The sequence below is a fragment of the Lissotriton vulgaris genome, chromosome 4_1 (assembly GCF_964263255.1).
Source record: "Lissotriton vulgaris chromosome 4_1, aLisVul1.2, whole genome shotgun sequence".
Lineage (NCBI taxonomy): Eukaryota > Metazoa > Chordata > Amphibia > Caudata > Salamandridae > Lissotriton > Lissotriton vulgaris.
The window spans coordinates 2,076,363,735-2,076,390,438 of NC_141691.1; the positions used below are offsets into that span (position 1 = coordinate 2,076,363,735).

Sequence of the window (26,704 nt, forward strand, 5' to 3'; positions counted from 1 at the left end):
GCGCGCGAGTTATAGTTAGCTGAACTAACTATAACGGGTAATTTCAATGGTTTTGTATGAGTGAAATGTCCAGCTAACTATAACGTGGCTGAAACCTATGGTTTTTTCAGTGAATTTCTAAGGTTTTTTAAATGCTAATTCCTAACTATAATGTGGCTGAAACCTATGTTTTTTTCAGTGAATTTCTAAGGTTTTTTAAATGCTAATTCCTAACTATAACGTGGCTGAAACCTATGGTTTCTTCAGTGAATTTCAAAGGTTTTGTAAATGATAATTTTTAGATGTATTAATTGTTATATTTTTTTATACTGATTTACTACATTGTTTTAAAGTATTTATTTTTAGATATTTTATTTTTTACATTACATTACATATTTTTAATATAAATTGAAAAAAATGTTTTTAAAAATATTGAAATTGAAATATTTTATTTTTTATTTTATATATTTTTTAATTTATATATATTTTATATAGCAGGCAATGATATCCTATGGAAGGAAATTCAAGTTACTGGTAAGGATGGTTAAAATTACTTTTCAATATCAGTACCGGGCTGAAAGATTCAGCACTGAGGTCTCTCCTGATACCAGGTGAATAAATCAGAATTCGTACTTCGGTTGATTTTATAGGAATTTTTTTAAAGTTCCAAAACTCCACACTTAGAAGAATTTCCAAGTGAAACCAGTCAATGTTAGCCTATGGAAGGAAATTCAAGTTACTGTAACTACGGTTAAAATTACTTTTCAGGATCAGTAGTGAGCTGAAAGATGCAGAACTGAGGTCTCTCCTGATAACAGGTGAGTAAATCGGAATTCGTAGTTCAGCTGATTTTAGAGGAATATTTGTACGTTTCAAAAATAGACAGAAACTTTTCTGGTGAAAACCACACAATAGAGTCCTATGAAAGGAAATACAAGTTATTGGTAAGCACTCAACTGGCTACCTTATGAAGACCGCATTCACTTAAAGGTGGCTTGTATTACCCATAAGGCGTTACACCACAACACCCCGCCGTTTCTAGCCCAAAAACGTACCTTATCTGGAGGAAACAGACATTCCATGAGCACAGATAACCTACTCCTGAAATCCGCAAGGTTCAATAAGACAAAAACCTCCAACAGAGCATTTTCTGGTGCGGCGCAAAGAATCTGGAACTCGCTTCTGCGATTCATCAGAAAAATCACCTCATCGTTCCTTTTCAAAAAGGAAGCAAAAGCATTAATCATGAGCGAACTCCTGCCTTAAAATCCGCACAAATACCAAGCCAGCTGCTACATTTATCTTGAAGATAATGACTTTTTAGGTCTGATTTGACTTCCTATCGCAAGCTGTTCCGTTCTCTGCCTGTATCCCCCGAACTTGAATATGTCCTTGTTGTTACTTATTAGCATTGTTTTCTGTCATTGCTGTTGATAACAAATGTACTTTTATTTCCCTGCTCACTTTGTAAAGCGCTCTGTTACCCTACCTTGGGTCTGGTCCACGCTATTGAAAACTCTAAAAATACATAATAAATAAATAACATAAATAATGCCCCAGTGTTTGTTGGAAATGGATTTGAGTGCTCTTGATTCAGTGTTGTGAGTCATGATAAGGCGTGTGGTTACATATCCCTTAGTGGCCAGGTCCGCTTGAGTGTCTGTATCAGCAGTGGTATCTGCAGATGTGTTCTTTAATACCAGCTCTCTGGGAAATGAATTAGCTTTGGTGATTGCAGCAGTGATAGTCTTTTCAGTGTATCCCTTGGCTTTAAATCTCATTTGGGACTCCAATTGGCATTTGGCTAGGTCAGTGGGATTGCTGCAGATTCTGGGCAAGCGCAGCATTTCTCTGTATGGAATGCGAGCTATAAGATATTGTGGGTGAAAGCGGGTGGCGTGAAGGGTAGAGTTACCTGCAGTGATTTTTCTATGGAGGGTGGACTGTAGTGTGTTTTCTGAAACATAAACTTTTACATCTAAACATTCTACAGTGTTTGTGCTGACGGTGGCATTGAACTCCAAATTGAACGCATAATCCACTACAAACACGGTGTTTAACTATACTGCTCCAATCTCCCCTATTCCTTAAGCGACTGTTTGGATTTTTGTCTTCACCACATCTCGCGGCACTAACACTGACTTATCGAACAATTATGCACTTATTTTTAACTTTACCCATAAGTGACTGCACTGTAGAGCATTTTTCTCACCTATTCGACTTCTTTTGTAGCAGTTGACTCGATTTCCATACATCAGGCTCCGCCCTCAACATATTAAGATTAAACTCCAGCAACATCTAGGCCCTTCTTCTGCACCAGCACTAAGCTTATAATTCTTGCCTAAATTTGTTGCGCGCCGACTGATACATAGACTTTGGCATTGGCTTCCACATGCTTTTACAAATGTAAATGTGTTAAATACATTGTTCCCCTCTTAGTTACGATAGTACACCAGATTCCTCCCACATTTAATTGTGCCATTTGGCACTCATGGTTTTTAGGATGTCTTCACACACCCAGGATTCATTAGGGATACTGTCTAATTCTGTTTTCCATCTGACAACATTTGGGAGACTTCAAACCCAATCAATGCATTCATTTATCATATTATTTTATCTTTTACCATGCCGCCGGCACCGCCAGCACACAAGCTTACCTTCTAATCTGCTGCCATCAACTGATGTTACAGAACATATGGCCATCCACACCTACATATAGAGGGGTAGTCTTTTCTCTATGCCTGCTACCAAAATTGCATGTCATTGCTGCGCTTAGTCATCACTGCATGACAAGATGTTTTACTACATGCTGCAAAAGTGTAACGTTTTTTGCCTTGTCACTATGAACATAGTAAAGTCACTCAAGTCACTATAAATTGAATGCCTCTCACCTTAGTGCACTATGTGACCAAGACCACAGGCTTGTGGTTAAAATGCGTCATCCAGACAATAACATTTCTCTATTGCATCTTTAACTGGATATATATATATATATATATATATATATATATATATATATATATATATATATATATATATATATATATATATATATATATATATATATATATATATATTTATATATATTGTGCGCCGCCAAAGACTGGCTTTGGCATGGTCTCCCTGCACTGCTGAAAATGGAGATGCTATGGAGGGAACAGTGAGTGCAAATAGACAATGAAGTGATATTGCGGCATCACCCACCGGAAGGCTGAATTATGAACCACATGTCCCAAGATTCACTGTCAGGACCTATCAGAGGTTGTCCACCAGGGGGCTAAAACTTTAATAAATTAAGGACGCGAATGACATTGTGGATTTCAGATGCCAAAACGTATCCTTTGACAAAGATTGAAGACGAATAAATTGTGTCTACAGTCACTGTTCAGAGTGCGGCTCATTTTCCCTTCGAGGAGGGAGTCTGGATGAGATTTAAACGGCGTGGTTCAGCCGTGGAATAACGCACCTTCAGCGAGAGCGCCACTACTGCCCATAAACGACACCTCTTTGATGAACGTTAGATGTTCGAGGGATAGGGGGCATGTAACCATAAGGAGTGCCTTTATTAAAGATGTTTTTTATGACCTGATGCTGAAGAAATTGTACACTGCAGTTTGCCCATTGTAGATGCCTAGCCTCATAGGATTACATTGAAATAGTTTATGAATGCATAAATATTGATATGAGCCAAAGAAAAATATCAATCAAGGATTAAGGGGAATGGTATTGATAAAACCAACAATATGCTATTGTTTAATTTATCCTAAAGTTCCTTAAACAAAATTCAGCCTTCCTGAGGTCACATCTGATTGGGGAGAGTTAACAGGATTAGCCAGGCTGCTTTGATGAATTCATAAGTATCTCACCCTGAAGAGGGGCTATCTGTTAGAATGAGCACTGCTCCACAGGAATGTCAGAGGAGGGGGGAGTGGTCATAAATTAGCAGCTTCAAAGGGAGGATGGGACAGGCAGAAGAGAACAGATCCATCTACCCCTCTCTCCATGACCCAGCCAGAGGGCAGGCTAAAGGAAGGAATTTTCAGATGCCAGGAGGGGGGGAGTCATGGAAATGAGCCACACTGCATGTTGGTTAAACTAGCTCTTGCTGCTTTGCTGAGATTTAAGCCATGTTGAATTTTGGAGGAATAGTGCTTTCTGGGAGAGCATTGTGTCACACTTTGGAGGAAATGGTGATGCTCCGGGGTGTTGCCTGGACCCTCATTGGCAGGAGTGCCCTCCTGCTTGACCCCTGAGAACATTGAACAAGTATCGAGAGGAGCATGGCCTCTCAGATCTGCTGTTTGAAACTGAGAGAAGATGATGGATTGCCAAGCTGGAAACTTGATTTGCACAGTCAGGCCCTGCATTCTAGCTGACCGCGCCTGATGCATTACCTGGAACTACAGCCCTTTGGGTTTACCTTGCTTCAAAAGGATTTAAGAGTGGACTCCCTGCATGCGACATGTTAACAGAGCTCACCTGCATCAACTCCACCAAGAGTCTGGTGCCTAGAGTGTATCCAGTGGACTTTTAAGGGTGTTGTCCAGGTGCATTGTGGGAATTATGGTCCCAACCTTTCAAGGACCATCTTGGAGATTCCAGACCCTTGGATTCTGTTTTGGACTCGTTGGGCCCTCACAAGGAACTTCAGGACAAAGTTCCAGAAGTTTGGAAATGTTTTGTGAACTTTTGTGAAAAAGCTCTAGAGGGTGACCAGACCCACACAAAAAGGCAATCCGGTGAACCCTCCCTGAATCTGGCCTGCTGGAGGAGGCTGCACGACATCTGGTGAGAAATCCTCCCGAAAGGTTTCTAAGTGTGAAGGTAAAATCGTGACCGGGGCCTCCCGCCTAATGTATCCAACCAGGCCTCCATCGCGGTTGGCCTCAAACTTTGACTTTGTCCCGGTCAGAGGCGACCAAATGTCCAGAAGTGACACTATTGCTTTCTAAGCACTAGTAAGTGTTTAATCTTTTAAAATCCATATCTCTGGATCCCTACATTGAATGTTTTTTCGTTTTGGTGTCATTTTAGTGATACAAATATTTCCTATGTTTATAAATCGGTGTTGGGTTTTTATTGTGTGTTGTCTCTTCATTATTTCCTCAATTTGTGTTTTTAAATGCTTTACATACCTGTCTCTGAAGTTAAGCCTGCCTGCTCGCAGCCAAGCTATCAGGGGTTGAACATTGAAATAAATGCTGACTTATTCTGAGCCCTAGACTGTGTTAGTGTCCTCATTACCAGTGGTAGATGCATGTTTACCACTGCTAATATCTCACTTTGCAACTGACACAGACACTCACACATACATACACACACAAACACCCCCACATACACACACATATACACACACACAAACATTCTCTCCCTCTCTCTTTCCTCTTCTCTCTCTCTCTGTCTCACTTTTTCGCTCCCCTCCCTCTCACTTTCTCTCTCCTCTCTCTCCCTCCCAAAAATAGAAGACCCTAGTCAGAAGGGCAGGGCCCAATCTTCCAATATACAGTGCTTCTGTTCCATGATCAGCAAAAGAGTCAACACTTTATTTTATGTTTTTATTTCACTTCACACATCAGCACAACATTTGACACTCAGTATAATTCACCATCAGATACGTCACTGGCGAGCGAGGAGCCAGGTGACAGGCAGGTTGCAAACACTCGATTCACAGTTGGCGACCAGAGTTGGTGACGAGCTTCTGACTACCTGTGACAACAAGAAGCAGTGGAACAAAGGCCACAAGAGAGAAGCAGGACGACCAAAAACTGCGACTCATAGAGAAACAAATGCAGCCCTTGAACCATTCTTCATGTGGATCAGATGTACTTCCGGGGTCATGACCTTCTCTGCCGCTGTGGCATGTCAGCTTCTCCTGGGTTAGGCGCTCACTGCAAGTAAATGTGGGAAACCACATATAAGTTGAAATGCAAAACTCACTCAGGTTTTCATGATCCCCAATGAATATGTGCAATATAAATTTACTGTGGTGAGTATTTGCATATAATTTTATTGTATAAAATATGAATGGATTGTACTGTTTTTTGAATAATCAATAGAGTTGGTCAGCAGCACTTTCAGTTCAAACAACAAAAAAAACAAAAAAGGGGAGTGAAGAGGTAATGCTCTTAGGAGCAATGGAGGTGGATGCGCCTTCCTCTAGTCAATGTATAGAAAACATAAAGATCCACCCTCAGATAGATGTTTAGCCGTGTCCTCCCAGACTACGCGTGTTCCCTACAGTGGTGAAAAACACGCCGTTTCGTTCAAATACCCCTCACACACCAAAAGGGCCCTTGGTGTCATGCTTCATCATAGGGGTCTTCCCGCCCCGCTACGGGACGGGGTGTGCTACGACCTATGGCTACGTGGGAGCACTATTTCCAAAAAAACAAGACTATGTGTCGTGTAGGAGTGGAAGTGGAAGACCCCTATGATGAAGCATGACACCAAGGGCCCTTTTGGTGTATGAGGGGTATTTTAACAAAACGTGTGTTTTCCACCACTGTAGGAAACACACGTAGTCTGGGAGGACACGGCTAAACATCTATCTGAGGGTGGATCTTTATGTTTTCTACATAAGCACTTTGGGGTCATTCAGGCACCAGCAGTCATGCAGGAAGGCTGCTGTGGCTGCAGAGGTACGGTCTCCACCCTGCCCTGGCAGACAGACCACCCCACCCTAATTAGATGTAACAGTTGCAGCAGAATTATTTTTTGCTTCTCACAAACGAGCCCTCAAAGCAGGGATTCAGTACAAAAAAACAGACAAAACCAATGTCCCTGACCTGCCAGGTGTTTCCTCAGCCCCTGGAGACCACGGTTGTGTTTCCCTGCCCGGTTTCACCCACGTCTCCCTTGGCAGACACAGGCGGGGCAGACCTGCTTTGGGTGCCCACCCTAGATAGAGTGGGTTTAATAATGCATCAAAGGCAGAGGCCTGTACTGCCAGTGGAGTCTGCACCAGCAGCCAATCAGCAGCTGCCCACCTCAAATAAGAGGGGGGACTGAGGGTTTCCCAGAGCAGTACCCCACTAATTTACAACAGGACCCCCCTCGGTCAACAGTGGTCCTTCCACTTTACAATGGTGGGAGAGGAGGCTTTTTTATGAACTGGCACCAGTGCCCGTCTTTACTGGGCATCTACAGGAGACGCGCCAGGCCCTGAAATGCCAATGAGCCGCAGGGCTGCTCTCTGCCAACTGCTAGATGACCCATTTGTCTTCCACTGAAAGGGAAATCACTGATGTCACTACTACCAGAGTTAGATGGTGGGAGAGGAGGATATGTATTAATATGTACGAGTGTCCTACAACACACGTCACTACTACCAGAGTTAGATGGTGGGAGAGGGGGATACGTATTAATATGTACGAGTGTCCTTCGACGCACGTCACTACTACCAGAGTTAGATGGTGGGAGAGGGGGATATGTATTAATATGTACGAGTGTCCTACAACACACGTCACTACTACAAGAGTTAGATGGTGGGAAACAAGGCTATTTATTAACTGGCACTAGAGCCTTTTGTGATGGGCATCCTCGGGAGATGTGAAAGGGTCCATCAGTGGCCACAGCTGTATCTGGAAGTGTATCTGAATCCCATACCCTGACTTCAGGAGTGAGTGGAAAACTATTTCAGAGCTCTCAGCTATTCAAGAATGCTTTTTTCTGCTGCTACCACACCGATCTCCATCCCTTACTGAGTGGGGCTCATTGGTCAGACCGGTCAATCTTCCACGTGTTGACCTTGAACGCTGAATATTTCAGGTCATTTTATACTTGCATTTATAGATTCTCTGCCCCTGCTCCCCTATTTATTGTGTCTTGCTCTCTGATCTTAGTTGCACAACCTTTCAATAGTTTACATCACATGTGACAGCCCAGGCAGGACCTTCACAAAGTAAGGCCCCAGGTGTTGGAACTTTGAGTATTGGTGGACATGTGAGTGCTTCAGCCTTCCAATGCACTAGGGTCACACCCTTTATAAATCCCTGATTGATTGATTGACCCTTACATCCATTCCATGTCCAGTTGGTGTGAATACCTTCAACTGACCCTTCAACCAAGATAGGACCCCTGTGGGTAATCGGTGGACAGCAGGGCCAACTTGTGCTCTTTTTACACACTTTAGTCTTCCTAGAGCATTGGGTATCTCTTCTGCGCAGGTTCTGCATCCAGAGGGTACATGCTACCCCCATGCACAGTAAACTGGAGCGCATGCCATGGTGCCACACAGGCCTTCTGCCACTTCTTCTCAGATAAGACCAGACACCTCCCTGCTGTGCTTAGCCTAAGTGATGAAGAGTCAGTAGTCTCTTTACCGCAGATACACTTACCAAAGGTGTAGGTGGCCTGGAATCCCTTCATGTTCAATGAGCCATCACTGTGGAACTGGAGCAGAAGGGAGCTCCCGGTGGAGGTCACTCGGGGGATTAGCTTGGAACTGCAGTATTTGCCAATAAGCGGGGAGGTGGTCTTGGCACCATCGAAAATAGACAAGGAATCAGCGTCGCACGTAGGATTAGGTTCAAGGGCAATAGATGTGAACGTCAATGAAACCTGCAGGGTGTAAATAAGAAGTATGTGTTAGTTCTTAAAAAGTACCTCTTATCATTCCAGCAGGAGGCAGTGTGCCATAAGAATGAAAATTAAGTGACAATCGTTTCTTACTACCTCTAACATACCAGTAGGGGACAGTGTGACATATGGAAGGAGAAGTATGCACAAGCCTTATTTAACATCACTGTCCTGCCAGCAGGAGGCAGTGGCCAGATGTATCAAGCGTTTTCCAGTTCGCAAATGCGCTGAATCACAGAATTGGCTTGTTTGCGAATGGAAAAAAGCTGTTTGGGATGTATCATCTCAAAAGGCAATTGCAAAATGGGGAATCGTAATTGTGCACACATGCATAGTTCAGGGGTGCATCAGGGTGTCCTTTTGGCCTCCTTGCACCATTGAAATTGCAGAAACAATTTTCGAGTACCTATTGGGTACTCGCGAATTGCGCATGCAATTCCCATTCATTCCTATGGGCTTAGGCCCATAGAAGTGAATGGGAAGCCATTCCTTATTTGCAACTCGCAATTTGCGAGTTACAAATAAGGAATGTGTAGGAATCACAAAAGATTTGCATTTTGCGAGTCTATAATAGAAAATCGGTAAAATTCGCTATTATAGACTCGCCAAATCCAATGTTGATACATCTGGTGCAGTATGACATAAGGAATGAGAAGTATGCACTGCTGCTTACACACCATTATTATTGTCCTGCTAGCACAAGACAATCTGATGTAAGGAGTGAGAAGTATGCACTGGCCCTTATTTGCCATCACTGTGCTGCCAGTAGGGGGCAGTGTGACATAAGGAAGCAGTAGTATGTTTTAGCCCTTCTTTACCATCACTATTCTGCCAGCAGGGGGCAGTATGACATAAGGAAACAGACGTATAAATTAGTACTTATTTTCCATCACTGTCCTGTCAGCAGGAGGCACTTGAGCTTTTCTATATACAGTTCAGTGCATAGACACCTTCATCACACAGAAGCGGCTTCGATCAACTGAGTGGAATCGCAGGCTAGGTCAATTGTTAGATGTCGCCAGCACGGCGCTTGTGAAATCTATTGCTGTTAATATATCTTTTTTTAACACAAACGTTATTGAATTTTTGTTATACAATAAGATTACAGCACATTAAGCCACCTAATACATTAAGATATTTAGATGGTATTATACATACAGGGATCAATCAGTCTGTACTAGAAGCAATCAACATGTCATGAAATATGCTATATATAAAAACCCCTCAACCTCCAATAGATATATGCCGGTACGTGGCCAGACTGCCTCGTTCAGGGCCGTCTAAAGGAGGGAAGAGATGAACATGGAAGTGAGGTTGGGGCACGAGTTCCCTACCTCTAATATGGACCAGTTTAAGAATTTGACATCAATGGCTGTGGTGTTCCCCATGCAGACATGTCTGCCAGTTTGGTAACCAGAGTCACAGCGTGTGACCCTACTCTCAAGGGCTCCAAAGTCTGCGCCTGGGACCCTTCCATTAGTCTGTCCCATTCCAATGGTATAGGTTTTTCCTGTAGGCCCCTATATTCTTCCCTCCTCAGAGCCTCACTTTCTGCCAAGTCCCATTCCAAGACTTCCTCTTGCCAGGTAACTACCCTAGGAGCCTGTGGGGACTTCCAGCATTTCGTAAGCAGTCTTTTGACCAAGAGCAGAGAGAGGTCTGTAAAGTGCTGGGCCACATTAGAGCTTTTGGGCCGTGGAGATAACCCCTCTACTGATGTAGGGCAATAAGGTCTGTTAGTGCAGCTGAAATACCACCCCAGTAACCAATCAGGGAAGGGCAAGTCCAAAGCATATGTATTAGATCAGCGTCCGGGGCGCGACACCGTGGGCACGCCAGGGGGCAGTAGGGAACATTTTGTGGATTTTGTGTGGGGTTGAATATGATAGCCACTATAGTTGTCCAGCTATGCAACAGTCTTTGAGGTCTAGAGCCCCCATGCTGCCCACATGAAGTATGTAAAAACAACAGTTGATGGACAGAATGCAGAGCAATTTCATACATTCACCCCAGTACAGAGATCTGGGCCTAAATCCATCTTTTTTTTGCTCACCGTGCCATTCCAGTTTGAACCCAGTCATATGCAAATCAGTCTTGACCCTGTGCCCCCTGGGAACAGTCCAGCCCGAACTGCCAAGCCAGGTCCTCCCTGGACTGGAAACAAGCATCCTAGGACTGGTTTCGGGCTTACAGCCCTCATCAGCCAGGATAGCTTGATTCCGGTGGCATGGAGAGCACAGGACTCACGCCTGAGCATACCCGTCCCACTCGGGGTGAGAAATGCAAAAACAACAGTTGATGGACAGAATGCAGAACAATATCACACATTGCAAAATGGGGAATCGCAATTGACCCCAGTACAGAGATCTGGGCCTACATCCATCGTTTTTTTGCTCACCATGCCATGAACCCAGCCATATGCAAATCAGTCTTGACCTTGTGCCCCCTGGGAACAGTCCAGCCCGATCTGCAAAGCCAGGTCCTCCCTGGACTGGAAACAAGCATCCTAGTACTGATTTCGGGCTTTCAGCCCTCATCAGCCAGGATAGCTTGATTCCGGTGGCATGGAGAGCACAGGACTTACGTCTGAGCATACCTGTTCCACTCAGGGTGACAACTGCAAAAACAACAGTTGATGGACAGAATGCAGAACAATATCACACATTGCAAAATGGGGAATCGCAATTGACCCCAGTACAGAGATCTGGGCCTAAATCCATCGTTTTTTTGCTCACCAATCCATGAACCCAGCCATATGCAAATCAGTCTTGACCTTGTGCCCCATGGGAACAGTCCAGCCCGAACTGCCATGCCAGGTCCTCCATGAGGTAGGCATCTGCAGTTTATGTAGATTGATTCTGCGGGGCCCCCTCCCACCTGTAAGATCAATCAGTATGGTGTTCAACAGTTTAAACACCCATGCCGTTATTATGATTGGTGAATTCACAAAGTGGTACAGCAAGTGTGGCAACATCACCATTTTCGCCAGTGACAGACGGCCCTCTATCGACTGGGGTAATGTGACTCAAAACGACACTTGAGATCTCAGTGTGTTAATCTTATGTATGAGGTTGCCCTCCAATAGATAATTTTTTTACGACTTTTGGTATTCACAAATGGCAATTACGACTAATAAAGTTAAAGTTTTGTCTCAGTTTAACTTAGGTTTTGGTCTTAAGTCTAACTGAGACCAAAACTTAAGTCAAACTGAGACAAAAGTCTTACTGTACTACTTGTAAATGCACTTTGTGAATACCAAAAGTCATAAAGTTAGACTTTTGTCTCAGTTTACCTTTGTGAATCAGGCCCCTTGTGTTTTGCGGTATATCTGAATCTCCAGTTAGCGAAAGGTGCTTGGTGCTGTTTGCAGTTGTTTGTCACCAAATCTAAATGAGGTCTCTGTATAGGTATTAGTAAAGAAGTAAGCTCAAGATTTATCTGCATTAATATGCGGCCCTTACAAGTGGCCAAACAAGGACAGCAATTGGGCTATCTCTAATTTGCCCTCCCTGATGTTTTTGAAATACAGAAGCATGTCATCGGCATATAGAGACACTGAATGCACCACTCAATCGAAAGGGCCCCCACTGTGGTCCACCACCTGCAGGATTCACTATGCGATTGGCTGGACCGCCAATATGAAGCAGAGAAGGGACCCAGGGCAACCCTATTGAGCGCGGTTAGACACTTGGTAGGGATCGGAGACATAGGGACCAGTTCTGGCTCTGGCCATAGGTGATGAATATAGTAGTTTCACCCACCGGATATAAGCAGGGGTATCCCATAGTGAATCAAAGCAGCAAGCGTGGAGTCCCAATCAAGGGTATCAAAATCTTGTTGTTTATCAAAGGAAAGGCAGCCGGCATATGGGTGGTCTCAGGCTACATCCATTATTCCACACAGGCCCTTATGTTCAAGGAGATGTTGCATCAGGTAAATCAACCATATTGATCCGTGTGGATCAAGTGCACGAGTAAGGGGAGCAGTAGGCGGGCCAGAGTTTTACTGAGAATTTTATATTTTGTATTCAGTACCAATGCCGGGTTTAACAGGGATGTTCCGATAGCTTTGCTATTGGGGGAGGGGAGCATGTATTATACATCTAATGATGTATAATATAATTTCTCCAGCTTTGGCACCAATTTTGCAGCATAGGTGGAATAGAATTTCACCGGAATTCCATCAGATGCGTGTGTTTATTGGGGACAAATCTGATGGTGCCACGAATCTCACTCGCCAGGATGGAAGCAGCAAGTTCTTCACTTTCCATCGTGGGCACCCTAGGCAGAGCTGCTTGGAACTCAGATAGTTCTACAGGGTCAGGAGGCTGCAGAGCCATTTATAAAGTGGTGCACTTGTCTAGGAATGCTATTGATCCCCAGTTGTGTCACCACAGGTCCCTGCGTGAGTGCGTAGATTGATAAGATAGGCTTAGGAGATGGTTCCGCACAAATTAACTGAGCCAGGAGCGTGCCGCCCTGTCGGCTTCTGTGTGTTCTCTGAGTGTTGGCTCTCTGGCCAATCAAGGCACCATGCACTACTACCTTAAATGCTTCACATTCCACCAACGGCAAGCAAGCCGTACCAGAGAAATATGTATTATGCATAAGTGTCTCTAAATCAGACGTCTTCTAAGAGACGTGGCTGCAGGCACCAGCTTGGTCAGGGAGCAGGAACCCGTCTCCATGAGAGTGTAATTTCCAGTGGGTTGTGATCTAACATCGTCTTACCCAGATACGTAGCATGTGTAATGCAGGACCGAGGAATCTGTCAGAGTGAGCATGAAGGGCATGTGGTTAAGAGTAAAAGGATTACTCTTGTAATGTTACGGTTACGCCATATATCTGACACATCGCACTCATCCACCCAGTGACGCAACTCCTTAGCCTAGCACACCAAACCCATAAAAGTGGGTGCAAATGATCCAATACTATGTCCAACACTGCATTGAAGTCCCCACCCAACACCCAGGGGTATTGAGACCAATACGGTGAGCAAGGAAGGGTTCCTGCTTGGTATCAGGCAAATATATACATCCTAGCATTCATGGTTCCCCGTCCAATTTACCCCTAGGACATAACATTCTTGTGTGTCTACCTTGGTATGCATGCACTCCAGATGGGACCCCTGCCGGCAACCAGATCGCTGCGGCCCTTGAAAAAGTAGAGTACGAGGCATGGAATAGTTGGCCTCTTCACTGGTTACACAACTTTTGAGCTTCAGTAGACAGTAGGTAGGTTTGTTGTAAGAATACGATTGAGCTAACAGTCTATGTCTTTTGTGTACAGACCCCATACCTCTAACATTCCAAGTAATAATGTTATAATCTTTGACTACCGTCAACATAATTGAGTTGAGAAGTCAATAGTGAATACAATTCCCCTCACACCACCATCACCAGCTCCCACAAATACATTAGGTGACCACATCAAAAGATAAAAGCATTCCCACAATACTCAGTCAAGAGATTTTTTTATTGATCGAATAAACCTTAGAACAAATAAGAACAATCTGCACTATTAAAAAACCATGTGCATTCGCCATCTGGGCATATAATGTCTTCCCCATAAGGGAGTCTAGGTTTATGCGGAGCATATATGAACTGATCGCAGGCCAACCAGACCCAGGGCCCCAGTAGGTGAGGCATCAAGATACTGGGCTGCAGCTATATCAAGGAGAAAAAAACTAACTCATTGCATATAGATTCACAGCAGAACAGGTAAATGTAAATGTGGGTGTACTTGAAAAAGCGCACTGCGACTCCATGGAGTATCCTGGCGCTGAAGACCGCTGGGGAACCCGTCCTGGTTTTCCCTGTGAGATGGTCCCTTTCTGGGTATCTCCAAGGTGCAACCAGGCATCCCCGGCGTCTGTGTGGGGCCGTTGTGGAGATGAGGCAAGCTTAATGCCCAGAGTTGCCGAGTGTGTTCCCTGGTTAGAGTAGGCACCGAGGCGAGAATTATCGAGTCCGTTTTTGACCCTGGTCCACAACCCTGCCGCGTCGGGAATTGAACCCTGGTCCCGGGCCGTTCTCTACTTACGGGTCTGCCGCCTCTAACCAGTGAGCCACACCACTCCACGAAAACAATATAGGTCCTGCGTGGGGGAGACCCTGCCTGCCGGTGCTGTTTCTTCAGAGACAGTCGGAGTTTGTTTTATAAGTATAAACCCCACCAATAAAATCTACATGAGTGGCCATGTGCATACTGAGAGTACTCACTGCATTCACCTCAAGAAGCCATTACTCGTTTGAGGACTGATCATCGGGAACAGAGCCATGCTGCTTTTTGATTCTGAGTCTGACGTACTTCTCCTGTGAAGTGCTGAAGCTAAGGGGCGGCCAAGCCACCTTCGGAGCAGACGTAGATCGGACCATCAGCCGTAGACCTTCCAAAGCCTGTTGTGGGGGGGGGGGTGGGAGGGGGGCCCGGGCATTGTGCCCACAACGTCGTAGTGCACATTGTGACTTTGGAGGAGCAGACCCTCTGGGGCCACATCTTGCAGATTCTGGAAAATTTTGTTCCAACTATTCCCTGGCCCTTTCTGGATTTTTAAAAAAGTGGGTGTGTTGGTCGTGGATTACTTTCAGCTTGGCTGGGAATAAAAGAGCATATGTGAGGCCAGCAGTACGCAAGTGTCATTTTATTTCCTGGAAGGATGTACGTTAGCGTGACACAGCAACTGTGTAGTCTGGGAACAAGGAGATCATCAAGTTATTAATGATAATGGTTGCTTTTTCACAAGTTGCTCATAGTATCAAATCCCACTCTCTGATGTTAAGGATTATGGCCACTATAGGTTGTGGGTGCACATCGGGGATGGGTCTCTTTGTGGGGACTCAGTATGCCCTCTCGACAGAGTTCAAAGAGACCAGTGGGAGCTATCTCTCTCCAGAGTTATTTCTCAATGTTGCACGATGGCCATCTGTGCCTTCAGGGATCCCCACGATCCGTATATTATTTCTACAGGCCATCCCTGTTTGTTCCACCTGTTGATGCATTTGTGTAATCTGAGCAGTGTGGTCCTCGTTGCTTGGGGATAGAGTGGCTAGCATTTGTTTGTTAGTTTTGACTCAATCGGCCAGCTTCCAGTGGTTATCTTTCAGCAGGCTAATATCTGAAGTGAATACGCCCAGCTGCTGTGCACTAGCGGGTCTGAAGTCTTGAATTTCCTGAAGGTTAACATCCAATTTATTCATGGGGGTTGCTGTTAAGGCATTGCTATCCCTCGGGGTTCGGTTGGAGAGCACTCATAGAGTGAGGAGTGGGATCGCACGTGGGCTGCAGGACCAGGGTTTTTGCACGCTACATTAGTGCTGTTCAGGTGCCAGTTGGCTCAGCCTGAGGAAAGGTGGGCCCGATCTGCTGTCACTGCATGTAAGGTCCTGGTGGTGCATAATTTATGGCCCAGGTTACATCATTGTGGCGACCAGTGCCGCCCACAATCACCCCTGCGTAAGCACAGTTGTTGGTAATGGGCGAAGGCGAGATCCAGATGAGCAGCAACCTAGGGCAGGTAGCGAGGAGGGGGATCTGTGTGTAGTCCATCTAGTAGCGAACTCCACTTCTTTCGCCGTTAGTCCAAGAGACGAGATGGCACAGATGGGCCAGCAAGGCCCAGCAGTCAATTATTCAGGATCTCTTGTTGGTCTTGCAAGCTTAGTGCTGTCCAGAAAGGGTCTGTACACAAAGCAGCACACCCCACACATACGCCAGCCCAGTGTCCACCAACCACGAGTCTCAGCAATACTCCAGCCACAGTGGTTTGTGCCATTGGATCATGCCTGCCCCCTCAGCTCAACTGGAGTTCTCTGGAATCCTATCGCACCCTCGTTCATTATTTTGGTGTGGACACACTCCGTGCAGCTTAGATTCTGTCTGGCAGGTCTTATGTGTTAGTCCAAGGGGCCCCACCCGATGACTGGAAACTTTGGTCGACAGATGGGCTGCGCTCCTGGTCCTGCTGCCAGTAGCTATGTTGTGCCACACAGATTAGTAAGGGGCAAGGCTACCTGCATAAGCCCTAGAAGGGTAGCCCATGCAATCGGGGTGGTATGCTGCAGTCATAGACTGGTCCACGATAGGCCCTCAGGTACAGCGAAAGCAAATAGTCAGGCGCTAATGCCAGATCAGGGCACTAGAAGTCAATACATCACAACTTCACTCCAGGCCTTTGGCCACAGTCATTCCAGGGGCCCACGTGGGCAGAACAAGGGCCTCTCCTCACCTCAATCAGTGCAGCGGTCGGGACAGCTGGGGAGCATACAGACCCCAACGTGGAGCGGCTTGGCGACCGCATCAGACCTACTCGCGGCAGCAGAAAAGCTCAGTGGATGGTCCGCTCGTACACAGTCACGTCAGCTATGCGGCCCGAATGAAGGTTGATAAGAGCTGGAGACGCTTATTGCAGGGTGATGAGCTCTGGAGGCTGCCTGGGTCACTCTTACACTGTAACCTCTGAGTTCACTCGGGTATCTGCTGCTGAAGCTGCTCCTCTCCACCCGCCATGTTGTCAGTGCGAGAGGTATTGGAGTTTTTAGTACTCCTGCCGTCCTTTAGCCACCAAACACCCGCTGGTAGTGATAGTGCACAATAAGGCACCGCTCCAGGGCTGAGTAGGAGCCCGATGCTGCACGAATGCATAGGATAAAAGTAGGATATTGGGGACTTGGTCTGGGATCACACAGATTATGCATCCGCCATCTTGGGCTGTTGGCCATGCCCCATATGTTTTGCATATATCTTAAAAGGGACTTACAGCCCACCTTCACTTTTTATTTGTCCATATGCTTGCCAGTTTACTTTCCTCTGTTTCCATATGTTGTAGCCTGTTCTCCCTTTGGTATCTTTCTTATCAATGTCCTGTGGCCTAACTCCTCATTCCCATCCGTGTTGGTGGTTCAAACTATTTTTTCTCTTGCTTAACGCTCCATACTGTTTACTGTTTACATTTTGTTATCTTTCCTTCTAAATTCCTAATATTGCTATATTTTACTAATAAGCAGTCGCAAGTGCAGCTACCCTGCAGTTAAGAAGGGCTTGATATAAATGGTGCAGCAGGTGCAGTCGCATCGGGGCCAAAAGCTCTAGGGACCCCACTAAACACAGAATCTTGAAAAATATAACTACTAAACAGACTGTCACAAGTGCAGTTATCTAGCAGGCGCTAGGGTCATGATTTCAAAGGTGCAGTAGGTGCAGTTACACTGGGGCCCAAAGCTCTAGGAGCCTCTCTAAACACCAAATATTAATATATTTTACTATTAAATAGGCAGAGTACAAGTGTGGTTATCTTCCAGGTAATAGTGGCATGTTTTTAATGGTGCAGCAGGTGTAGTGGCACCAGAGCCAAAAGCTCTTGGGACCCCACTAAACACAGAATATTGCTAAATTTAACTACTAAACAGGCAGTCACAAGTGCAGTAATCTAGCAGGCACCAGGGTCATGATTACAATGGTGTAGCAGGTGCACTGACAACAGGACCAAAAGCTCTAGGCAGACCACCAGACACCTAATATTGCTATATTTTGCTATTAAAGAGGCAGTCAAAGTGCAGTTACCTTGCAGGCAATACAGTTATGACTGACATGGTGCAGCAGGTGCAGTGGCACCACAGCAAAAAGCTGTCTTACCTCCTCTAAACACCAAATATTGCTATATTTAACTACTAAACAGGCAGTCACAAATACAGTTATCTTGCAGGCACTGGGATCATAATTTCAATGGTGCAGCAGGTGCAGTGGCACTGGGCCCAAAAGTTGTGGGTCTTTTTTTCCTACAATAAGGCTGCCCAGTGTTTACCGATACTTATCTTCCCCAGGCTGCATGCATTTAAAACTTGCTTGTTTAACTCTGCTTTAGCGTGTGGAGCTTTTATCACATTTCACATTCCTTATGGTATTGTTCCGCTAATAAAAATAGCATTTTATTCTGTGTCATGTGTTTGTTGCTAACAACATTGTTTTCTTCTCTGTGTCATGTGTTTGTTGTTGGCGCATTATGTAGTGTAAACTTGAACGAACTGATTGCAGTGCTTTACATGAGCATGCTCCCTGGTGCTCTGAAGGGATGTTTTAACCTCCTTTATCCGTTTGGACAGTTTCTGAGTAACATTACAGCGCAGACAACTCTAGGATTGTATACATGGTCATGTGCCTGTTCTAAAAGTATTCATTGAGTCTTTTGATTGCACCCTATTCCTTTGACTTGCCAGGAAAGGAGTCTGTATAGTTTCAGTAGCAGTAAATTTAAAAATTCCAGCTGCTGGGCATTGCTGGTATCTTTTAAATACAAAAAACATATTATTTTCCCCTGGTGTAAGCTCTCTTTTTTACCACTAAGCATTTAAGTTAGTAAGCAGGTAGGTGGTAAGACTTTATTTTTTGGGACTGGCCATTACTGTGCAGATTGTATTGTTCTAGCACAAAACATGCTATATTGTTTGCTGCATTTTCCTTGCCCCATGTGAATAAACAACGTGGTCATTGAGAGATACTCTAATAGTGAGAAGTTTGCAGTTAGTCTTTCCATGGATGTAAAATGCATTCATATTTATTTGCATACTTTTAAAGCGTGGTATTTTAGCTCAATAATTGCTAAAAATAGTTCGCTGAAGTCATTTAAACAGGCTCCTGTATTTTCATTGTTACATAATCTAAAGAACACCAACTGCACATTCTTAAAACAGGCAAAGTGCATTATCTAGTTATCATGATTTTAATGGTTTAGCAAGTACAGTGGCACCGGGACGTCTTACTTTCAGTGTGTTTCTTTCACTTATGTTGCACAAATGGTCAAATGCTCATTTGAAAAATGTAAAGTTAATTTTCATTTGTTTATGTTACTAATGGGCAATAACCAAACAACACCTTTTAATCGAGTTTTCATAATCTTGTTTTCTGGTTTTGCAAAAACCGTGCTTACGATTTACTTGTATGTTTTTTCATCCCACCCTTTACGTATTCTCCACATAGCTGCAACATTTTCAAGTCTACTTGTCAGGTGCATTTTTTTTATGTCTGTCCATTTACCTAATCTCCTTTATAATACCAGTAGTAAAAGCACAATATATTTCCTTTTTGAACATAAACAAGTCATAACACTTTAACAGACTTTCTGTAACTTATATTGCGCAACGGCTCATCAAACTACAACTTAGAAGAAAAAAAGTGTATTATTAATCACATAGGCAAAACCTAATGCATTCACTAATGCTTGTTTAAAGCTGTTCTGGAAAGTCATGATGTCACACTGCCCTCTCTGGCGGAAATTCTAAAAGGTTCCTCATGATTCCATGGTCTACCAGGCTTGCGTTCTTTTTTCTCAGTACTAGAATGACATTGGGTAGCTCCTGCACTTACCTTGGATCCAGCTGGAGCCGTGATGTAGAAGCCGCAGTCCATGTTGGAATCGTAATTGTTGGGGAAGTTAGGGGATGAGATGGTGCCGTCAGAGCTGGTGAATGTGCCGCCACATTTTACTGTCAAACAGAAGAAAGAATCATCTTAGTACTCTGTGCATAGAGCACCGGTGATGAGTGTACAAAGTCCACCTGCACAAAACACATCTCAGCCCTTCCGCAACTGTGTGCCACACCAGAACCAGGAGTAGGGTCCTGCCTGATGCCCCCGGCACGCTGTTTGTGCCTCAGCTCACACTTTCGAGCAGCTGTGCGCTGTATAAATTAAATATAACATAACATAACATAACATAACATGTCCCCAAAAATAGTGGTACATGGCAAGAAACTGGGGACATGACATGAGGTTCCAGTCAGAAAGTACACATTTACTGTCAGGATGGTAAATAATAGAGCCCATGTCCCTGCCAATAGAGGACCCCACTTTCAGAGATTCTTGTCAGTACTCTCCCATGTCACTAATCATATGTGTTCCCATATATTTTGTGCACACTGTGATCTTTGACACCCCCCGATCATCAGTGGCCAAGACATAAACAAAACACTGCTAATCTATGTACCATCTCCGGCTCCTTTCCCCAGACTCAAGGTATTTTGTCAGTGTACTGGGCTCACAACATCTTGTAGTTCATGGTGAGACCTCTATTGACTCTGAGAAACAAGCACTTCCTGCAGTGAGCCTTACGCCAACACACCCAGATATCCTGGGAGCACAGCTCACTGGGTCCCAACAAGAGGCCTTGGTGAGCTGTAGAAGGCCTTTGCTTCCTTCCTCCCCTGTCTGTCAGTGGGCTGGCACCAAGGGCTACAGCATTACTGTAGAAGGCCCTTGCTTCCTCCCTCCCCCCCTGTCTGAGAGCGGCCTGACACCAAGGACCGTACCACTGCTATAGGAGGCCTTGAAGCCACTGGCGGTGATGGAACCATCTGTCACAAACTCCAGCAGCATCTTATTTCCAGAAGACATGAATGGCTGGAGCAGCCCGGTCCCGCACGCTTTGCTGAGTAAGACTGGGGCTGCCTTACTGTTGCCATCGTAAATTGTGAGGTAGTCGGAGTCGCAGTTTGAGGAGGATTGGAGATCGAAGGCATCAAACTGCAGAAGAATCTGAGAAGAAAGAGCAGTAAATCAGACATACGACCTCCAGGGTGTCTAGAACTTTATATCCACCATTTGTTTAAAAAGGACAGATTTTCAGTTTTTGAAAGTTATCCGCAGACTAGACTCAGTCGGTGATTTTGCATTGACTTGTACTGTTTCCAGCCTCCTTCGCCACCATCCCTAAACTTCATACGTGTGTTCAAAGAGACATGACACCCTTATGCTGTCCCTGCACCTCCTGTCTTCTCTCATGCTGCCTCTACTTGGAAGCAACCCTGTTCTGAAGCTTTGGTACCTCTTGTGAAGAAGTTACACACTGGGGTCTTGATTGCCTCTGCTAAGCTGGGGTTTTCAGTAAAGTTAAAGGAGTAACCGAGAGAGCTAAGCTGGGGTAAGCTTCAAGGCACATGGTACAGTTGACTCCTCATTGGGTTGATAAGGATGGCCCTCCACCTCTCTGGGACACTGCCTCTGGGTTACCAATAACCTGTGTCCTACCCTTTGAGTGTGAGTGATGCCCACCAGCAGACCATATATGCTCAAGATAAATGTGATATTAAGTAGCGGAAGTCTATACTTACCTATGCATATTGACCTGAACCATACTTTGTTAGCTGATATTCTGGCTAAGATGTTTTTGTAGCACTGTATTCAAAACTCAATATTCTTGTACCATACACTCAGGGGGTAATACCTATCGCTGTGCACCCCGGTATTCTGTCCTGCTACACTGTCAATTAATAGGTTAATCCTTGTGTGCCTATATCCATTAGGGTACTCCACTGGCATTCCCTCTCACCATTGCTTATTGCCCCCATGGGGCATTTCTGTGAAGTCCAATTTGAAGATGGTTAAAGTTTGACTTATTTGCCCCTTGTAGACCCACTCTTTAAGCTTTATTCCATCTAGTCTTTGGTGTCAGCCCTACTGTAGATTTCATTAATATCTTCTGATTGGTTCTCCGAAGCTCTGCAGCTATGGTGCTGACTTCATTGGAGAGAACATTCCAAGGACAGATCCTTCTCCTCCTCTCTGATGGACCACTCTAACCAGAGTGACCTATCTCAGCAGCTACGTCGGCCGCCAATCAGGCAGCTCCTAACCCAGCGCGCTACTCTAAGTCCCACCCCTAGGCGGCTCAGGACTCTGGCAGGAGGAAAGCGCGACTAGCCCCATCAGCTTGTCTGTGAAGGACATACCTTATCGGAAGGCACTCGGATCATGTAGACACAGTTGACGTTGTTCGGGTACGAGGAAGGGTTATTGGAAGACGCTAGGGTGCCGGTCGGGTTAGATAAAAGGGTGCTGCAAACACCTGAAACCAAATATGAAAAGGAACATTCTTTAAATATTAATGTCTAGAAACAGCACAATGACCCTGACAGGTTGAATTTCCACCCTCCAACGGCTCCTACTGAGAATGTCTCAGTTAGATTCACTAGTATTTAAGCTGGCATCTTTATATCTCCTCCAGGAGGACGCCCCTTGACCTAAACAATGATCTGTGTGGCTGGTGCTGGTCTTTGCAATGATATGGAAGCACAGACAAGAATATAAGTAGGTACCAAAAACCACACTGGGCACACTGACCGGCAACACAAATTGCCCTGGTTCAGATAAAATGGCAATAAAGGTGGGATGGATTTTTAGGGAGACAGATAAAAATGAAACTCTGCAAAAGCAAATTATTTTGGACCACAAACAGAATCTTTGTCACTCCTCTTTCTCTTTACTGGTCTAAAGTGACTTCAGAGTGCAGATCAAAGAAACATACATGGTGTCTAGCTAGCTATAAGGCTACATAACTCCTAATGCAAAGAAGACATGGATCCCAATGGCAGGGACATTTTCAAAGCTGGGAACCCAAAGGTCAAGCTCCAAAAAGGTAACAAACAGGGTCTTAGCAGAACTCTAACATTCAATCCATCTGAAACTCCACTATACGAGGAATATGTTTCCATAAAGTAGTAGATTGTGCTTGGAACTCATCAGGTGATGAACACTGGGATCCAGTCAGAGGATGAACTATGGAGTTCTCCCAAGAATGGGATCCCACCAGCAGATAAATGCAAGGATCCCACCGGTGAATGGATACTGGGGAGGCATATTACAATGAAATTTCGGAGAGCGGAACTGCGCCATCTTCGGCATCGCCGTGCTCCGACATTTCCAAAATGCAGGAATGCGCTGTATTTACACCAATACGAAGCTCCCCTGTGTTTCCCCCTGTGCTGGCGCTAAAATGAGCTGCCTAGCTCCAACACAAGCCCATTTGCACCATAGTACAAAGGGTCCCTTCCTGCACATAAACAATCCATTATGGTGATGTGTTACTTCTATGCGTGCTGCTGAATTCAGCATACGTAGAAGTAGCAATTTGTCATTATTCAATGATTGTTTATGTCCCGGAAGGTGTCTCTTCCTACACATAAATATTCATTAATGGCATTTTGCTCTTTCTATGTGTGCTGCAGAATGCAAAAACATGGAAAAATAAAAGCATTTCTCCTGGTTTCTCCATTGTAGCGCCTGCTGTTGCATGGCGTTAGTTTTGGCGCTGCCCCAGATTAACACCTCCTTGTGAATCTGGGCAGCATCAAAAAGCAGTGGGAGTTGTGGTGGAACGCTGACAGCAACACCCATAGCACGCTCCTTTCACACTACATGATGCGTGTGAGGGCGGCTTTTTTACAAGGCGGGGTTAAGACATAAAAGGGGCTTACGACACTTTGAAAATATGGAGAAGGGCATATCGCCACCAGAACGTCGCTAAGAGTAATCAGGTGATGTTATCCCCATGTAAATATGCCCCTGGGATCGCTACATGAAACGAATCTCAAGCTCTCATGGAAGGAAGAATGTTGATATTCCAACAAGGGGGTGAATGCAAGGAATCAATCAGTAGATGGATGCTCGGGTCCTATCAAAGGCCAATGATGGTGTCCATCGGTGGATGTAGCCAGGATGCGATGAGTACATGAAAGCTGGGATTCCATTTTGTGTCAGTCAAACTAAGGCATACGTAATGGGATCCTATTAGGAAATAAGTCCTGGTATTTTATGAGGAGATCAGTAAGGATCCTGTGAGTAGACCAAAGCTGATATTGCAGCCAGAAATATATAGTGGGATCCTATTTACATATAAAGCGGGGATCCAATTAGTAGCAAATTCCAGGATCCACTGGATTTATGCCGGGAGATGAATGTTGGGATCTCATAAGGGAACATGTTGGGATGCCATCATGAACTGAATACTGACATCGCACTAGGATAAATCCTAGAATTCAGTCAGGATATAAATGCTGGAATCCAGTCAGCATAAATGCTGGAATCCAGTAAAGGGATAAATGCTGGGATCCAGTCATGGGATAAATACTGAAATCCAATCAGCGGAAAAATGCTGGAATCTAATAAGTGGATAAATGCTGGAATCTAATAAGGGGATAAATACTGGAATCTAATAAGGGGATACATGCTGGAATCCAATCAGTGGATAAATGCTGGAATCCAATCAGGTTATAAATCCTGGGATCCAATCAGGGGATAAATGCTGGAATCCAGTCAGCGGATAAATGCTGGAATCCAATCAGGGGATAAATGCTGGAATCCACTTATGGGATAAATGCTGGAATCCAATCAGGGGATAAATGCTGGAATCCAGTTATGGGATAAATGTTGGAATCCAATCAGCGGATAAATGCTGGAATCCAATCAGGGGATAAATGCTGGAATCCACTTCTGGGATCAATGTTGGAATCCAATCAGCGGATAAATGCTGGAATCCAATCAGGGGATAAATGCTGGAATCCAGTCAGCGGATAAATGCTGGAATCCAATCAGGGGATAAATGCTGGAATCCACTTATTAGATAAATGTTGGAATCCAATCAGCGGATAAATGCTGGAATCCAATCAGGGGATAAATCCTGGGACCCAGTCAGGGGATAAATGCTGGAATCCAATCAGCGGATAAATGCTGGAATCCAATCAGGGGATAAATGCTGGAATCCAGTCATGGGATAAATGCTGGAATCCAATCAGGGGATAAATGCTGGAATCCAATCAGGGGATAAATGCTGGAATCCAATCAGTGGATAAATGCTGGAATCCAGTCAGCGGATATATGCTGGAATCCAATCAGCGGATAAATGCTGGAATCCAATCAGGGGATAAATGCTGGAATCCAGTTATGGGATAAATGCTGGAAAGATAAATGTTGGAATCCAATCAGCGGATAAATGCTGGAATCCAATCAGGGGATAAATGCTGGAATCCAGTTATGGGATAAATGTTGGAATCCAATCAGGGGATAAATGCTGGAATCCAATCAGGGGATAAATCCTGGGATCCAGTTATGGGATAAATGTGGGAATCCAATCAGCGGATAAATGCTGGAATCCAATCAGGGGATAAATGCTGGAATCCAGTTATGGGATAAATGCTGGAATCCAATCAGCGGATAAATGCTGGAATCCAGTTATGGGATAACTGTTGGAATCCAATCAGTGGATAAATGCTGGAATCCAATCAGGGGATAAATCCTGGGATCCAGTCAGGGAATAAATGCTGGAATCCAATCAGGGGATAAATGCTGGAATACAATCAGGGGATAAATGCTGGAACCCAGTTATGGGTTAAATTCTGGAATCCAATCAGGGGATAAATGCTGGAATCCAGTTATGGGATAAATGTTGGAATCCAATCAGCGGATAAATGCTGGAATCCATTCAGGGGATACATGCAAGAACTCACTGAGGCAATGCAATTCGGGATTCCAGGGGACAATAATTGCCAGGCCAATAAGTTATACATGCTGGGATCCTATTAGGGGACAAACACTGGCATCCCATCAGGAGATAAATGCTGGCATCATGTCATATGATGAATGCTGGGAACCACTCTGGGAAAGGATGCTGGGGTCCTACTGGGGACAAGGGCTGAGATCCTATCAGAGGATAAATGCTGAAATCGCAACAGGATGAGACAAAATCTGGAATTCAGCAGGGGATAAATACTGGGATCTCATCAGGAGAAAAATGCTGAGATTTCATCCTAACAGCAGGTAGAACAAAGAGCTGGTTTTAGTTCTCGGCTGGGCAATAAAACAGTTCTTGATGCCTGCCTTAGCTGATGATGGTTAAATATCTTTATCTTGGCTGATATTGTTAGATCTATTTGCATGATCAGTGAGGAACAGTAGCTACTGCGTCGGATACAGCTCTAAAATGGTTTCGTTAATTTTCTAAGAGGACAGACACAAAATGTCAGACTAGAGTTCTTCAAGTCATCAGAGGGGAAGGTTGAATGTGGAGTACCCCAGGGTTCACCCTTTCCCACTCTCTCTTGTTTTCCGAGCTGCTATTTTCTACCATTTGCTCCAGAGACCTCAAATAATGCTGATTTGCTGATGACATACAGATCTACGTGGACATGTTGGTCTCGTAGGACATGGGGATGAATAAAAGTGGGTTCGAGTTAAACAGAGCAAATCTGAGATGCTCAGCGTAGGCTCAAGACACAGACTTCTGAATAACCTTGCTTAGCCAACGGAGATATTTGAGACCCCATCCACCTTGACTAAGAAACTAGACAGCGGAGGGTCATCTGGAATACCGAATTGAACTTTGA

At 44.7% G+C, this 26,704-nt stretch overlaps 1 protein-coding gene across 1 annotated transcript in view; it reads right to left on the reverse strand.

The window, feature by feature from the left end:
* The window catches only part of LOC147725053 (embryonic protein UVS.2-like), a 78,451-nt gene that overhangs the window by 14,255 nt on the left and 37,492 nt on the right, over positions 1–26,704 (reverse strand). Inside the window, exons 9-12 of the mRNA XM_086918150.1 lie at positions 22,277–22,392; positions 20,858–21,083; positions 19,917–20,035; positions 8,316–8,538 (exon numbers count right to left, since the gene is read on the reverse strand). Of these exons, the coding sequence (XP_086774276.1) occupies positions 8,316–8,538; positions 19,917–20,035; positions 20,858–21,083; positions 22,277–22,392 (684 nt within the window). The remainder of the gene's footprint in view (positions 1–8,315; positions 8,539–19,916; positions 20,036–20,857; positions 21,084–22,276; positions 22,393–26,704) is intronic.